We start from the raw sequence: 17,393 nt of genomic DNA, 5'->3' as shown, positions 1-17,393 counted from the left end.
TCTGTCCTGGTAGATGCACCCTGGACCGTGCTCCTGGCCAGTGTGGACCCTGAGGCTACCTCGGTGATGGTCAAGGGCTTGGTGCCTGCGCGCTCCTACCAGTTCCGCCTTTGTGCAGTCAACGACGTGGGGAAGGGACAGTTCAGCAAGGACACAGAGAGGTGAGGGGAGCAGGTGTTCTTCCAGAAGGGGTGTGGGTGACTCCATCGGAGGGAGGGGCTGAGGGGACGTCCAGCAGAGTCCCATGTGGCAGCGTGAGGCCTGTGGGCTTCGGTGTCTGAGTCTGTGGAATGGGGCAGCATCACTCACGCCTGCCTCACGGGGACGCCGTAAGGATGACAAGGGGGTGACACGGGAGGTGCCGTAAGCAGTGCCTGATGTGGGATAAGCACCCACCGGAGTTAGTGGTCCCTCTCACTGGGAGCTGGGCAAGTTCAGACTTAGCTCATTTCCACTCTCCCTCCTCATGGGCGCCGTTACTCTCATGTGGACGTGAGGTGTAAGGGACCACGGGACCCACACAGCTCTCTGTATCCAGTGACTTGCATGATGTCAGGGTCCATTAAGCTTTCAACAGAGCTTTTACAAAATGATGAAAATTAAGTAAAAACAGAGAGTCATCCATTTTCAAACACCACCCGGTAAGACCCACTTATGTAGGAGGCGATTCTGGGCCACCTCAGGCCTGTAGGATGAAAGATCAGAATGACAGCGACACAAATCCCATGCCCCCAAGCTGTGTGCTCCCCTTTCCTTTTCTATGTTTCTTTTTAATTCTTTCAGATTTATTGAGATGCAGTTAACACATAACATGGTGTGAGTTTAAGGTGGACAGTGTGGCGATTTGATACACTTAGAGAATGTAGTAGGATTACCACCATGGTGTTGGCTAAGCCCTCTATCCCATCACAAAATTACCATTTCTTTTTTGTGGTGAGGACATTTAAGATCTATTTTGTGGACACTAAAGTCAATTTAGACACTAAGACCAATGGAACAGAATAGAGAGCCCAGAAATAAACACTCATATATATAGTCAACTGATATTTTTACAAAGAAACCAAGAATGTACTTGGCTCTTTAAAAGATTCTCTTAGGTGTGTGTACGCAGACCTCTGGCTTAAATCGATTATTTGGTTCTGCCACAGTTCCAGTGAGCTTAAGTCTTTGTGGCTCTCGCGAGGGGGAATGCCACAGGGGTCGTGACACCCTAACCGGAAAGCGAGGTGGCAGGTAACAGCCTGGCAGGGAGGGTAACTACAGGAGGATTTATTCCCTCGCTGTTCGTTGAACACCTACTATGTGCTGGGCTGTGTGTAGACCATGAGGGGTACGGGGAACAAAGTGGATGCAGCCCCAGCCCTCCAGAACTACAAAATCCCAACAACAGAAATCCTCCAAGTGCCGGGAAGACCACCCCACTTTCTCCAGGTCTTTGGGCTTCACTTCAAGCCCCGATTCATCTTTCCTGATGAATCCTACTAATAGCCTTGAGTCACGAAGAAAAAGGTTAAATCACCCTCGCTCGCAGGCTTTACAAAGACATGGGAGTGTGCAGTACATTTTGGAAAGCTAGCCATCAGAAAGCAAAAACATAAAAATAAACTGAAAGGGAGAGACATCCATCAAAAATAATTAACTTCTGTTTTTAATGGATGCATGTCAGTTAGGCGAACAATACACCGCAATGGAACACTGCGTCCCCTAGCAATGCCAGAGAAAGAAATGCAGTGACGCTCGCTTCCGGAAGCGGGGGATGGGCCCCCCCCTCCACGTGCCTCCCCAGCCCCACCTGGCCTGCCCTGCTCACAGCCTGGGGCTCAGCTGGGCAGGAAAGGAAGCCTCGTCACGGGGCACCACCAGCCTGCAAGTGGGAAGTGACTGTTGAACACTCCTGCTTCTGAAATGCCTGAGGACTTATGACATCATCAGCCCCCACAGCAGCTTCTCTGACATCCGGGAAACTGAGGCACATGTCCCTCAACAGCACAGACAACACACACATCTGGGGCTTTGTGGTGTTGTAAAAGGATTCATCCATACATGGTGTTCCTTGAGCCTCAACCAGTCTTAGAAAGCAGCAAGTGGAGCTTTATTACACTCCTTTAAAAGATAAAAGAACAAGCTCAGAGAGGTTAAGCGACTTGCCCAAAAGCACACAGCAGCTGTACAGAGTCATCCAGAAACAGAGCAGCCTCCTCGTATCCCATCAAACTCCTGTATTTGCCCTCAAGGCTAAGAGTGGAAAGGCCCACCCACGCTTGATGTTTTCATATCCAGGGTCTCCCTCCCTGAGGAGCCCCCCACAGCCCCCCCACAGAATGTCATCGCCAGCGGCCGGACCAATCAGTCCATCATGATCCAGTGGCAGCCGCCTCCCGAGAGCCACCAGAATGGCCTTCTCAAGGGCTACATCATCAGGTAGGTGCCCCCTGCCTCCCCGGGGAAAGGAGGGGCAGCCCCCACCCAAGGGAAGGGTTGGGAGTGGATCGGAAAACAGCCAAGTCACGGCAGGTCCTTCTCCATCTCACAAGGACCAGGCAACAAGAAATGACTTCGCCCTGGTAGGAAGGACTCAGGTTAGACGTACAGAGGGACTTCCAGAAGGCAGAGTCTTGGAAAACAACGTGAAGGCTTGAGAGAGGAGGTACAGGGTAATGTCCTCGAGGCTGTGTGGATCGGCAGGTCGGCCACATGTCAGGGCTCCACAGGATAGGGCATAGGGAGATGGGTAACTATCTGAGGGGCCAACCATCCGGGAAACCAGGAATGCTCCATCTGAGCCTCCTGGGCCAAGGACAGTCAAACAGTGGACCTCCTTTTGTTGGTCCTCATTGTAAAATGAAGCCCAGTTAAGGAGACTTTTATGTCTACACTTGACCAAGGGTACTTCACCAGTAACCTCAAACTGAGTTATTAAGTGCTACTAATTTGGTGTCGTAAATTCAAATTAGCATAAGACTAAAGTTACTGAGCGTCCATCAGTATTCCGAATTCTGGCTGGCTGCAGAATGCACGTCTCTTTCCTGTATGTGTATACTCTCCCAGCACTGCTCTGCCCAGATCTGGAGGGAGTTATTGTTGACTTGACTGCTCCATGATCCGCTAATTTTGTGGTGGGTTTTTGGTGAACCCTAATGGGGAGTGGCCCTCGAAGGGTGGTCCCTAGACCAACAGTGGCCTCAGTTTGAATGCAAACTCTCAAGTCCTACCCCTGATCGTGGGAAACTTTGGGGTGGGCCCAGCAACCCGGGTTTCAACAAGCCCCCTGGGTATATCTGATGCATGGTAAGTCTCTGAGAACCACTGCTATGGGGTCTTGTAACACATCAAAATAATCTGGGGCCTCTAATTTTCCAATAACGTGTGTGTTGTGGTTCTCCTATGAGCTATCCGTCCCCCCATATTTTGCCCATACAGACCCCACTTCTGTATTACCACGTGTTCTTTTTCCAGTGGAAGGTAGAAATTGATAAAGTAGGTAGCTCAAGTTTGTTCTTTCCCCCTAAGTGAGTGACTGTCAAAAGAGGGAGCCACTCCTTTGGAGGGACAAAGAAAATGGGCCCAACCTTCGGACGTGGCTCTCCATCAATGACCCCTCCAAGGTGAGACCGATGTGATCTGCCCAGAAACTCTTAGTGCCCATGGTTAGCCAATCTCTCCAATGTCCAACTCCATCAAAAAGAACAGACACATCCTCTAGACCTGTGGTTATTTAAAACTATTTTTTTTTATTTTTTTATTCTTATATTAATCCCCATACATTACATCATTAGTTTTAGATGTAGTGTTCCATGATTCATTGTTTGTGCACAACACCCAGTGCTCCATGCAGAACGTGCCCTCCTCAATACCCACCACCAGGCTAACCCATCCTCCCACCCCCCTCCCCTCTAGAACCCCGTTTGTTTTTCAGAGTCCACCGTCTCTCATGGTTCGTCTACCCCTCCGATTTCCCCCGCTTCATTCTTCCCCTCCCGCTACCTTCTTCTTCTTTTTTTTTCTTAACATATATTGCATTATTTGTTTCAGAGGTACAGATCTGAGATTCAACAGTCTTGCGCAATTCACAGCGCTCACCAGAGCACATACCCAGTGTCTATCACCCAGTCACCCCATCCCTCCCACCCCACCCCCCACTCCAGCAACCCTCAGTTTGATTCCTGCGATTAAGAATTCCTCATATCAGTGAGATCATATGATACATTAGACCTGGGGTTATTTAATTTAAAATAAATAGAAGTACACGTTCCCAGCTGCACCAACCACATTTCAGGTGCTCGGCAGCCTTGCGTGCGCGTGGCTGCCATGTTGGACGGTCCGGGTGTGGAACGTTTGCAGCGTCACACGCGGCTTCCTGGGCCACGTCCTGCCTTCCTCCCCTCAGGTACTGCCTGGCCGGGCTGCCCGTCGGGTACCAGTTTAAGAACATCACGGACGCTGACATCAACAACCTGTTGCTGGAGGACCTCATCATCTGGACCAACTATGAGATCGAGGTGGCCGCCTACAACGGCGCTGGGCTGGGTGTCTACAGTAGGAAAGTCACCGAGTGGACACTGCAGGGAGGTGGGTGGGGATCGTGACCGCGGGGGAGCTGGCGCTTCTCTCTCTCCCTCCCCGGCCCGCATCTGTCGGGCCTGTACCTGTTTCCCCCAGTCCTGAGCTATTGCCCGCTGTGCCTGGCTACCCCGTAGGGCAGGAGGGTGCTAAGGGGCAGAGGAGTTGTGGGGGGGAGCATGATGAGGGCAGAGGCTTCAGGGGTATGGGGACCTTCTTCGGAGTCCGTGTTAATTGAATCATGAAACGGCTCGTGTCCAGGATTGTGCGTAACAACCTCCCCCAAGCACGTTCCTATCCACCACTTCTGTTTATTGGTACCTTGTGAAATGGGTCAGGCAAGTGTTATTACACCCAAACTAATCGAGAGAAAGAGGGTGCCTCAAGTCCACAAAGCAAAGGGGGGAGGGGGCGGCACAAAGCAGGAGCTGCAGACCCCATGCCTGTGTTTTCTCTACTTAACTGGGCAAGACTGACTTCGCTCCCTGCGCCGCCCCCCTCACCCCATCCCTCTGCTCTCCTCCAGTCCCCACCGTCCCTCCTGGCAATGTGCACGCGGAGGCCACCAACTCCACGACCATCCGCTTCACCTGGAATGCCCCCAGCCCCCAGTTCATCAATGGCATCAACCAGGGCTACAAGGTACGTGAGGCCTCGCCCTGCCCCAGGAGAAAGGCTGGGGATTCTCTGAGGGAGGCTGCAGGCCGAGGAGTGGGGAGGAGGTGAGGGACCCCCTGTGCTTCTGAAATCATTGGTTCAAGCCAAGCAGAGGACACGTGATCAAGGTGAAAGGCATGCAGGCTCTCTCTCAGGCCCCTTCCAGGCTGGGGGGGCGGGGGGACCGAGGGGGGTCTGGACACTGCCCAGCCTGTGACCCAGTGCAGAGGAACTTTCTCGGAGAGATTGGGTTATAAGCAAAACCAGGTTTGTTTCAGGCTCAGGAATACTTGGGCATAGCCGTGGCCTCAGAAAAATCCAGAACCCACTTCTTCCTGCCAAGCTGTGGCTCTTTTAGAACCACACATGTCCGTGGGCTGCCCTTGACCCCACAGAGAGTGTGGTTAAGGGCACGGGACTGGGACCCTGACAGATGTGGGTTTGAATCCTGGCTCTGGTTCTGCCCCTCGCTGGCTCCCTGGACACGTCCTACAGTCTGTCTGAGCCTTGCTCCTTCGATAAACGCTGATTGAGCCCTCCTGTGTGTACCGTTCTAGCTGCCGGAAAACCAGACTAAACTCCCATTCCCTCATTTGCGAGTGAGGGTAATAAGAACGCCGATTCCTTAGGGTTGCGTGAGGATCAAATGAGAGAATGTTCGTAACTCGTTGAACACAGTGATAGACACGTAAGTGCTCTGTGAGCCATCGTAGCCAGAGTTAGGGATGCGTTCGCCCGATCAGGCGGCCCTAACCAGGTGCCACCGTCTGGGCGCCTCCAGCAACAAAAATCTATTTCCTCCCACTCCCAGAGGCTGGCAGTCTGAGATCCAGGTTTGGGCAGGGCTGGTTCCCTCCGAGGCCTCCATCCTTGGTGCACAGGTGCCCCCTTCTCCCCGTGCCCACGCGTGGTCCCTCCTCTGCGCGCGTCCCGATCTCCTCTTCTAAGCATGCCAGGACTACGGCCCACCTTACTGACCTCATTTTAACTTCACTGCCTCTTTAAAGACGCTCTTTCCAAATACAGTCACATCCTGAGGCCCTGGGCGTTAGGACTTCAACATGTGAGTTTGCAGGGGGGACGCAGATCAGTCCATGACAACTAGCATAGCAATAATAGTAGCAGGTGTCGTTCAGCTGCTGGTATTGGTAACGGGGGCAGCGGCGGTGGTAAATCTATCGTTGTAACCGCGCTGCAAGTCAGGCCTTCCCAGCCATACCCTCTGAGATCCCAGACCTTCCTCCCATGTCTGGGTCTCTGCTCTCACCCCACAGGGAGCACCCTGCCAAGCTCCCCTAAGAGAACAGGAGACAGATTGCACAGCGTGCGGGGTGTGCAGCTGGGGCAGGAGGGAGGATGCGGTCGGCCCCCTCCAGATGTGGGAGGGCAAGCAGTGCATTGAGGGGTGTGCCCTGGGGAAGCAGGCCGTGAGAGAGAAACACCACAAGCTCTGGCTTTGAGCCCAGGGATCTGGTGACCTTGTGATGACCGCCGACACTTCCAGAAGGCTCCTGCTCTCGCTCTGGTCCATGTGTGCACGTGCGGGACAAGCGAGATGATTTCTAGGACTCGCAGCCTTAGCCGTTATTCCTGCGAGTGGGGGTGAGGAGGCTTGGGCAGAAAGGGACTGAGATTAAATCACCAGGAGAATTTTCTGCTGGTGTTGCAAAGAAAGGAGGGACGGTCTAGAGCTGGGTACGGCCCTGCCACAGCCCTCTCGCTCCCAGGAAGGCAGGGCACCAGGCCGAGCGGGGCTGTTCTGGGGCAGGGGGCTGCAGCTGACTGGCTGGCCAGAAAAGCCTCCTAATTGGGACTCTGGGGGAGGCAGGGGAGGGAAGGCAAGGCTTGCATAGCTCTGAGAGGCAGAGGAGCTGAGCTGGGAACAATTAGCTTCTTGCTGCCAATTCTGAGTTTTCTTTCACAAATTGGGGGTGGGGAGGATGGGGCTGGGCTGCAGACTTCTAAGGCAGATGGCTCCTGGCAGGCCAAGTGGCCAGGACCGTCAGGGCAACGACCCAGACAGAGCAGGAGGAGGCTGCAGAGGTCCACCTGACTGCCAGGTCTGCTTGGCGCCTAGCACCGTGGCTGCCCTGCAGACCTCCACGGGATGAACTGCCCAGATATGTTGAGCGCAGGAGGGCACTTTCACACTTGGCAGGGCACTCTGTGCAAGCCTGGCAGGAGGCTGAGGCTTGACTCACATTCTTCTCCCAGAAGAAGGAAGTCTTTTATCCTCACCCCATTTCACAGAGGAGGAAACTGAGGCACGAGAGGCAAGTAACTTGTTCAAAGTCAGAGTAACTGCAAAGCTCAGATTCAAACTTCAGAGTCTACACCTTTTCTTGCATTAAAAAGAAAATGCGTCGGGCGCCTGGGTGGCTCAGTTGGTTGATTGTTGTACTCTTGATTTTGGCTCAGGTCATGATCTCAGGGTCTTGGGATCAGCAGGGAGTCTGCTTAAAGGATTCTCTCTCTTCCTCTCCTCTGTCCCTCCCCCTGCTCACGCACTCTTTCTGTCTCTGTCTCTCTAAATAGGTAAATAGATAACATTAAAAAAAAGAAAATGTGTCCTGTGATTTAACTGTAAAATAATAACTGTGCCTTGATTTTTTTTTTCTAAGTACAAATGGATTCAAGCAGGGATTTTGTTTCTTGCTGCTTTGGGCTTCAGCATCACAGGGAGAAAACACCAGTGCATGGTCTTTGCGTTCCTCCAATGAGAATGGACCCCCCACCCCCTTGTAATTGTTAAAAATTTTCAAACATCTACCAAAGTAGAGCGAAAACAATAATAACTTTAGAAGACCTAATGTATCCCAGCTTCAACAATTACCAGCTCATGGCCAAATGTGTTCCATTCCCCAACCCTCTGACTCTGCCCTCGAATATTGTTGAGCAAATCCCAGGCCATCGTATCATTTCATCTGTAAATACTTCTGCCAAGAAGTATTGTAAAGCCTCTGTTTCAAACACAGCCACAGTACCCACACTGTCATCATCGTGCCTAAAAATATCATCAGCCCCCTTGATGTCATCAGATATGCAGTCAGCACTCACATTTCTTTGACTAGTTGTTTTATTTGCTTCAGGATCCCAATGAAGTCCACACGACTGCAATTGATTGGGTATTTTTTAGGTCTCAGCTGATCTATAGATTCTCTCTCTCTCTCCCTCCCTCCCTCCCTCCTTTCTCTCTCTCTCTTTCTTGTAATTTTTTTTTTAAAGATTTTATTTGATACAGAGAGTGAGAGAGCACAAGCAGGGGGAACAGTAGAGGGAGAGGGAGAAGCAGACTCCCCGCCAAGCAGGGAGCTCGATGCGGGGCTCTATCCCAGGACCCTGGGATCATGACCTGAGCCGAAGGCAGACGCTTAACCATCTGAGCCACCCAGGCGCCCCTCTCTTTCTTGTAATTTATTGAGTCAAGAAACTTAATCATTTGCCCTATAGAATTTTCCACAGCCTAGATTTTGCTGATTGCCTCTCTGTGGGGTCATTTAACACATGCCTCTGAATGCTATATTCGCAGTAAATTGGAACTTAGAACTAGAGCCTTGATCAGATTCAGGTTTGATGATTTTGTGGTTTTTTCCCAAATATTATTTCCTAGATGGTGCTGTGCATTTACATCAGAAAGCATAAAGTCTGGCTGTCTCTCTTACTATCGTGTGGTGACCATTGACCACCCTGTGTGATCTATTATTTCAATAGGGTTGCAAAATGGGGACAGTCAAATATTATAATTTCTCCTTGGTGTATTAGCAGAAACGTTTTCCAATAAAAAGAATTTCCCCCTTACCAACTCTTTGGTTACCTGAAGGTTCATTTCGTCTAGGAAAAGCATGGTCAAAACTCAGTCCTTTTCCATCACTTACCAATTTTCAGAGTAATGAATGTCATTCCTTAGCATCTTCTAAAGTGACAGATGAGTTTGGGTGGGGGAGGGGGGACATCTTTTTGTTTTATTCTTGATGTATTATTATGTACTCGAGGATTTTTAACTCATCTGGTATGTTTCAACCCATGGCTGTTATTATTCGTGTTGATGTCAGATTGACCCATCGTTGGCCTCTTTGGTTGCTGAGTCCTTTTGACAGGGCCCCTGTAGGCCGATAGCTTCCTTATAGTCTGACAGGATGGTCCAAGCTGTGACCAGTTCCTGCGCCGTCCCTGGGATCAGCCATGTCTTCAGGGAATCTTGTTCTTTTCAGTCGGAAATAATAATTGGACACTGCAATCCAGGCACAGGGGGTGCTCCTTATACCAGCACTGGAGGCTGTTTCTGGGCTCTGTTAATGGACAGCTCATAAATGCTTCTCCTTCTCCTTCTCCTTCTTTTCAGGTAAGACACATAGGGATTCTTCCAACTCAATTTCAGGGCTATAAGCTCTTTAATCATCTTATTGGTCTTTTGTCTCTCTTTTCTCCATACTGAAAATCCAGTTCCTACAACACCAATGTAATCACCTGCTTCCTTTATCCCAAAAACACCCACAACAGTTTCAGAACAGTCATCCCACCACGGTGACAACCGAAGATCGTGTCAGATTATTTACAGGGCTTTCCGTTCCTAGGGTGTATCCCCACGACGGATGTCCTCCCCCTGGCTGGGCTACAAAGTCTCTTGAAATAGTTTCTCTCTGTGTAAGTTTGCTACAGCTCAATCCACCATTAGGTTCATTTCTTTCATTTTGGTTTTGAATTTTAGGGATTGATTTTTTAATTTAATTTTGTTCTATAATTATGGAACATATTTACATGGTTCCAAATTAAACATACAAAGTAAATTCACAGAAAATCAGCCTGAATTCTGGTCCTTTCCCTCCCCCGTAGGTTTGGTTTCTTTTTGGTTTTTTTTGTTTTTTTTGTTTTTTAAATATTTTATTTATTTATTCATGAAAGACAGAGAGAGAGAGAGAGAGAGGCAGAGGGAGAAGCAGGCTCCCAAGGAGCAGAGAGCCCGATGCGGGACTCGATCCCAGGACCCTGGGATCATGACCTGAGCTGAAGGCAGACACTTAACCATCTGAGCCACCCAGGCGCCCGGTTTCTTTTTGTTTGCTTGGTTTGGTTTTTTCCTTTCATTTCTTTAATATAAGCAAATGCAAACGTATATAAATGTGTGTCGTCCCCTTCTTCCATAAATGACAACCCACTCTATACACTTTCTCCATCTTGCTTCTTCTTTTTTTCTTTTTTAAAGATTTCACTTATTTATTTGACAGAGAGATAGCGAGAGCAGGAACACAGGCAGGGGGAGTGGGAGAGGGAGGAGCAGGCTTCCCGCTGAGCAGGGAGCCCGATGTGGGGCTCGATCCCAGGACCCTGGGATCATGACCTGAGCTGAAGGCAGACGCTTAACCGACTGAGCCACCCAGGCGCCCCTCTCCATCTTGCTTCTTTATTTGCATTATATCCTGGGGATCACTCCATAGGAATATAGAGATTCCCGGTTCCCTTTTTGACATCTATACTGGACTCCATTATGTGGCTTTCCCATAGTTTGGTCAGTCAGCTTCCCAGCGATGACATTTGGGTTGTTTCCAGCCTTTTACTATAATAAACATTTCTACAGTGAATAGCTTTGTGCATATATTTTTTCATATTTTTCACATTTCACTCTAGAATAGATTCGTAGAAAGGAGATTGCTGGATCAACGGATAAATGTATATATAATTTTCCTACTACTGCCAAATCCTTCCATTATTTTTAAGGTCTTTTAATTTAATTTTTTAACAGGAAACGTATTTACATGATTCAAAAACCAATGAAAGTAAAAAGATAAACGTGTAGCAGAAATCATCCCACTCCAGTTCCTTATCTGCCTGGTTCTGTCCCACCCACCCAACCCCGAAACTCTCCCCACTCCTGGTAACCACTGTTGTTAATGTCCTGCATATCCTTCCAGAATGTTCTATGTGAATCCGTACACATGCAAAGAGATAGACAGGGAGAGAGGGAAAGACAAAAGGAGAAGGAAAGAGGGAATTTCCTCTATTTTTTGTTAACTCCAGCAGCTAGCAGGCTGTGTATACCCCCCACCCTCTCATCCCCATAACACACTGCCCCCTCCAGAAACAAAAGGCACGTCACTTCATCCCTCCTCCTGGCAGCCAGCAAGGCAGCCATCACTGTCCCCTATAATAGCCTGAGGCTCAGAGAGGCTGAGTGACTTTCCCAGGGTCACATAGCAAGGAGCAGAGCTGGGTTCTGTTCTTCTTCCTCTCCTCTGCTTTCCAAGGCAGAGTTGCCTGGCCCAGGAACCTCGATCTGGCGCTGCTCCTCAAGCCCACAGGCACCCGCATCCCCCAACCATGCTCACACCGGCCCAGTCTGCTTAGACTCTGAGACTGAGGGCCTGATAGAGTAAATCAGTGCTGAGCCTGGCTAACGAGAGCAGGCATGCAGACAGCAGAGAGAAACTCCGATGCTCACCTAGCAGCTGTGTGTACCTCGGGGGGCAGAGGCCTTCATCCAGGATCTGCGGGGCAGAGGGGGGGTCCACAGATCTGAAGCCAGCCCCTGGCAGGCCCATGTGCACCAGCCAGGCTTCAACCTTTGTGGTCCTCCGTTCCCTTCCTGCAACAGCATAGGGCAGTGATGCCCACATCCAGTCCTCACTATGATCATGCAGTGGGACTGCTCAGCGACGGGCTCACCCCAGTGCCCGACGCAGAGCACGAGCACATCAGACGGCAGCCCTGGGGTGCATTCACTCAAGCACAGATTCTATCCCAGGCCTGCCCAGAGCCCACCTCCTTTCAGGGAACGGAAGGTGCAGAAGGCAAGTCTGTAGTCTTCCTGGCCTGGGGGAGAAAGCTCTGAACCCTAAGCTTCCTCCTCTTTAGACGCAGCTAGAGAATGACAAGTGGATGACATCCCAGAGTAAATACTTTGAAGCTACCTCAATCCTGCTGCCATCGTAGGCTTGGAGCCGTAAGACAAAGTCGTTACGCAGAAAACCACAGCCCTGTGCACTTCTGGGTCTTTTTTTTTTTTTTTAAGATTTTTTTATTGGGCGCCTGGGTGGCTCAGTTGGTTAAGCGATTGCCTTCGGCTCAGGTCATGATCCTGGAGTCCCGGGATCGAGTCCCGCATCGGGCTCCCTGTTCAGCGGGGGGTCTGCTTCTCCCTCTGGCCCTCTTCCCTCTCATGCTCTCTGTCTCAAGTAAATAAATAAAATCTTAAAAAAAAAAAAAGATTATTTATTTATTTATTTGACAAAGAGAGACACAGTGAGAGAGGGAACACAAGCAGGGGGAGCGGGAGAGGGAGAAGCAGGCTCCCCACCGAGCAGGGAGCCCGATGCGGGGCTCGATCCCAGGACCCTGGGATCATGACCTGAGCCGAAGGCAGACGCTTAACGACTGAGCTACCCAGGCGCCCGGTTTCTTTTTGTTTGCTTGGTTTGTTTTTTTTCCTTTCATTTCTTTAATATAAGCAAATGCAAACGTATATAAATGTGTGTCGTCCCCTTCTTCCATAAATGACAGCCCACTCTATACACTTTCTCCATCTTGCTTCTTTTTTTCTTTTTTAAAGATTTCACTTATTTATTTGACAGAGAGATAGCAAGAGCAGGAACACAGGCAGGGGGAGTGGGAGAGGGAGAAGCAGGCTTCCCGCCGAGCAGGGAGCCCGATGCGGGGCTCGATCCCAGGACCCTGGGATCATGACCTGAGCCGAAGGCAGACGCTTAACCGACTGAGCCACCCAGGCGCCCCTTTTTTAAAATCTTTTTTTTTTTAAGATTTTATTTATTTATTTGAGAGAGAGAGAATGAGAGACAGAGAGCATGAGAGGGAAGAGGGCAGAGGGAGAAGCAGACCCCCTGCTGAGCAGGGAGCCCGATGTGGGACTCGATCCCGGGACTCCAGGATCATGACCTGAGCCGAAGGTAGACGCTTAACGACTGAGCCACCCAGGTGCCCCTTCTGGGTCATTTTTGAAGCCAATTGCCAGTGATATTCTTTTAGGGCACCTGTAAAGATATTCTTTGTCCTTTATTCCTACAATAATGGTAGTGATTATAATTGGCCTAAACCCAATAAAATAATATATTTTTTTAAAGATTTATTTATTTATTTGAGAGAGCGAGAATGAGAGAGAGAGAGAGAGTACATGAGAGGGGAGAGGGTTAGAGGGAGAAGCAGACTCCCCGCCGAGCAGGGAGCCCGATGCGGGACTCGATCCCGGGACTCCAGGATCATGACCTGAGCCGAAGGCAGTCGCTCAACCAACTGAGCCACCCAGGCGCCCCCCCAATAAAATAATATTTACCCAGATTTTGCACTTGCTGGGGAACACACCACACAATTATTTCTATTGGCGTAATTAATTCAAATTTACATTAATTAAATTAAATTAAAACATTAAACTTGTTTCTTTATCTATTCCAAAGAAGTTCAGCAATTTAATTGCTCTGAAACAAGATAACCAAAATAAGGAGAATATTTAACATACTTATTAAATGCCACTTAGTATTTCTGATTAGTATTTTTAGGGTCTAATTAGTGTCTAATTAACTTGCTATAGGCTATCTTTTCACAATACCAATTAAATCTCCAAACATCCTTTATAAACACACAGCTCCGAAAAGGAGAAGATGAAGCATTGTTATAGGGGCGAGTTAATCAGGAGACATCAGCATGCTATTGTTTTATATCTATAAATACCCGTACTTATTAAAACTCATCAAGTGTTGCTTTTCACCATTAATTGCTAGTTAATCAACTTCAAATGAACGAGGAAGTCTCTGAGACCAGCTGTCATTGTCGGAGACAGATGAAGGGCCCAGAAAGCAGGAGTGTGGGGTGACAGATCAAGAGGCAAGGAGAGAAGGAAGGGGAGGCAGGAAGGGCGTGGGTTACAGGTGCAGAGCGGAAGTCAGGAAAGCCCTGCTGCGTTTCCAGACGGGCTCTTCTCGCCGACACCCTGCCTCCAGGTTGGGTCACAGACTGAAATCCCAGCTTGGAACAAGTTGAAAAGTCTAGCGGGAGTGGCAGCTCTAAGGGGAAACTCCGAGGGAGACCCTGCCCAGCCTAGACAGAGAAAGCTGTAGGAGCCCCTCAGCTTCGCACTAGCTGTGTGGATAGTGGGAGTCGCTGAGCCTCTCTGAGCCTGGGTCCTCATCTGTAACACACAGGGCGGGCTCTGCGCTCAGAGGGACCCCCCCAACCAGCACCACCACCACCACCCCGTTCCGTTCAATGCTCGGCTGCCGTCACCTTGCATTTCTTAAAAATTTTTGAACAAGGGGACCCTCCATTTTCATTTTGCACTGAACCTGCAAATTATGCAGCCAATCTTGGTAGAAAACCTCCCTGGTGAGAGACCCCTCATGGAGCACAATGAGCCCGGTGCCTCGCTCTCAGTAAGTTGCTCAATGAACAGCCAGCACACCAAAGGGAACACCTAGGACGGACGCTCGTGGCTTGGAGGTGTGCGTGCACCCATCCCTTTCCTAGGAGGAGGGACCCTAGGGAGCTGGGCTCCTAGACGCTCTCTGTCCGTTGGCCCAGACTGTGGGAGAGCGCTCGGCCTCTTCTGGAACATTCTTGCTGCCCTGCCTGAATTGCTGGCCTCTCCCCAGCTGATTGCCTGGGAGCCAGAGCAGGAAGAGGAGGTTACCATGGTGACTGCCCGGCCCAACTTTCAAGACAGCATCCACGTGGGCTTCGTGTCCGGCCTGAAGAAGTTCACCGAGTACTTCACCTCCGTGCTGTGCTTCACCACTCCTGGCGATGGGCCTCGAAGCACCCCCCAGCTGGTGCGCACCCATGAGGATGGTAGGCACCACCCAGCCCCTGCCATCCCTGCCCCCCTCACCACCCACCCACCCAAGAGCCAGACTGAGCGTTCCAGATATGGGGCGATCCCAGCCTTGTCTCCCATCCTGGGGTGCCCCTGGAGCACCGCGGGCTGTCTTGCAGACAGTGGTCTCTCTCTGGCTCTAACATGCATTGGGTGGGGTGGGGGCCCTTTTGGGGTACAGTGCCTGGTCCTGTGGGACACCTGAGCTTCAGTGAAATCCTGGACACCTCGCTGAAGGTCAGCTGGCAAGAGCCAGGAGAGAAGAATGGCATCCTCACAGGTAAGGGTGATGGGTGGGCGTTCCTGAGCCCGGGGGCGAGACAGGGTCGTCCAGTCCATCCTGTTGACTGATGTTCATCCAAAGCCTCCCAGCAGGCCACTCTTTCTTAGAACATACTCAGAGGAGGTTCTCAGCCCCTCTGCTCTGTAGCACATCCCAGGTCCTCCACCACAGGCCTCAAGCACCCACCATAATGACTTGCTCCCTCCTACAGTCCCCACCCAACAGGGGCATCCCACCCAAGTTATACCTGGGGCCCCAGGCACGAGGTTCCCAGCTCCCTCGGCCCCATTGCTCCCAACCCAGACTAGTGAAAAAGGGAGAAGCAGAACAGAAGGGCCAAAGCCAGCATTTGGTCACAGCTAAGCTCATGCACAACTGGGGGCTCCCCCCAGGGTACCGGATCTCCTGGGAGGAGTATAACCGAACCAACACCCGCGTGACCCACTACCTGCCCAACGTGACCCTGGAGTACCGCGTCACGGGCCTCACTGCGCTTACCACCTACACCATCGAGGTGGCCGCCATGACCGCCAAGGGCCAGGGCCAGGTGTCCGCGTCAACCATCTCCTCCGGCGTGCCTCCAGGTGGGTGCCCACTCGCAGGGCAAGACTCCTGGCCTCTTGTGGTCTTCCTCCTGACCAAGAAGCTTACCTTTTTCTCAGGAATACTGGCTTTCTTCCCCCCCGAGCTCTCCCCTGCCTTGGGTCCATGGTCCCTTGAGCTTCCCCCAGAGCAGGCTTACGTCTCATAATCCCAGGTCTCTGTTTGGAGGCTCAGTGGACCCACTGCTGCCTCCTCCCATGGCTCTCAGAAAAGCAGAGTCCCCCAGAGGACTCTCCCCCGCCCCCGTCTCATCCACCCCCATGCCACACCAGGTTCTGCATCGAGCAATAGTATCTCTGATTCAGGGGAAGAATTCTCACTGTCTCCCAGAAAGTCCAAATGGGATTCCAGCCAGTGGAAGTGTTGGTTGGGAAAGGGTAGAGTAAGGTGGGAATCATCTTAAATCTGGTATAAAGAGCAAGCTGAGACCTACTCTCAGCCCTGCTTCTGCCAAGCTCTGCAACCTCAAGCAAGTCAAGTGTCCCTTCTGTGCCTCAGTTTCCCCATCTGTATCTATGGGAGGTCGATTAGACAACCACATGGTCCTGGCTGGGTCTATAAGTCTATGCTTACGGGACCCAGCTAGAATCCCTTGACCTGCGCCCCCCACTCTGCTCCCGAGATGGCTGAGACACCCCAGCTGACTCAACCACAGCTGATAACACCAACACATATTTGTGCCTGAAGCTAAGTGCTGTATCTACATCAATTCAGTGAGTCTTCACAACGACCCTGAGGTTGGTGATACTACCGTCACCGTTTGACCAAGGAGGACACTGTGGCACAGAAAGGTTAGGTGACTTGCCCACAGACACACAGCATGGAAACAGTGGGGTTAGATTCCAGCTCAAGACAGTCCGACTTCTAGACTCTATACTCTTTCTGTTCATCCTGAATCCCAAGGTTCCTGGTCAGAAATTAGGGGCTCCCTCCCCCCCCCCAGCTCTCCTTCTGATCTTCCTCAGCCATGATTGGGTTTGGGAGGGCTGAAAGGAGCTATGTGTGTGGACGGAGAGGAAGATTCTTTTGGGAAGCCCTTGCATGCCCAGCCCCTGTTCCCTGTTCCAACCTCCCTGTGGCCCTGGGAGGCCCTCCCAGCCCCCGACCCTGCCCCTCAGGCCCCTGGTCTGGACACAGAGAGCTGTGGATGCAGGAAGAAGACTGAGTTGGAGGGCGGAAGCCTCAGCCCAGCTCCTCCTACCAAACTTCTAGAAGAGTGACATAGCCCCCCACCCAGAGGCCTAGTCTATGTGGAAGGAGGACCTTGTCCTCAACGGATCTCCTCTCCCATCCTGTTTTCCAGAACTCCCAGGGGCCCCCACCAACCTGGGCATTTCCAACATCGGCCCCCGCTCCGTGACCTTGCAGTTCAGGCCAGGCTATGATGGGAAAACCTCCATCTCCCGCTGGCTGGTGGAGGCTCAGGTAAACCCTGCTGCCGGGGGGGCCCGCAGCCCATGCAGCCTGCTTCCTAGA

At 51.1% G+C, this 17,393-nt stretch overlaps 1 protein-coding gene across 8 annotated transcripts in view; it reads left to right on the top strand.

Moving 5' to 3' along the window:
- The window catches only part of SDK2 (sidekick cell adhesion molecule 2), a 260,824-nt gene that overhangs the window by 186,627 nt on the left and 56,804 nt on the right, over positions 1-17,393 (top strand). For all 8 annotated transcript variants that reach the window (XR_010408765.1, XR_010408763.1, XR_010408764.1 and 5 more), the window contains 8 exons: positions 14-161; positions 2,281-2,421; positions 4,388-4,569; positions 5,087-5,202; positions 14,811-15,006; positions 15,213-15,311; positions 15,707-15,898; positions 17,221-17,342. Coding sequence is in view for 5 of the 8 variants with exons in the window: in XM_064583645.1 (XP_064439715.1) it covers positions 14-161; positions 2,281-2,421; positions 4,388-4,569; positions 5,087-5,202; positions 14,811-15,006; positions 15,213-15,311; positions 15,707-15,898; positions 17,221-17,342 (1,196 nt within the window). In the remaining 3 variants the exon portion in view is untranslated. The remainder of the gene's footprint in view (positions 1-13; positions 162-2,280; positions 2,422-4,387; positions 4,570-5,086; positions 5,203-14,810; positions 15,007-15,212; positions 15,312-15,706; positions 15,899-17,220; positions 17,343-17,393) is intronic.

The sequence above is a fragment of the Mirounga angustirostris genome, unplaced genomic scaffold (assembly GCF_029215605.1).
Source record: "Mirounga angustirostris isolate CCGP_5_RB_7025 unplaced genomic scaffold, mMirAng1.0.hap1 SCAF_17, whole genome shotgun sequence".
NCBI lineage: Eukaryota > Metazoa > Chordata > Mammalia > Carnivora > Phocidae > Mirounga > Mirounga angustirostris.
The sequence above is the reverse complement of the archived record's forward strand: the minus strand, read 5'-3'. Positions and strand labels throughout refer to the sequence as shown.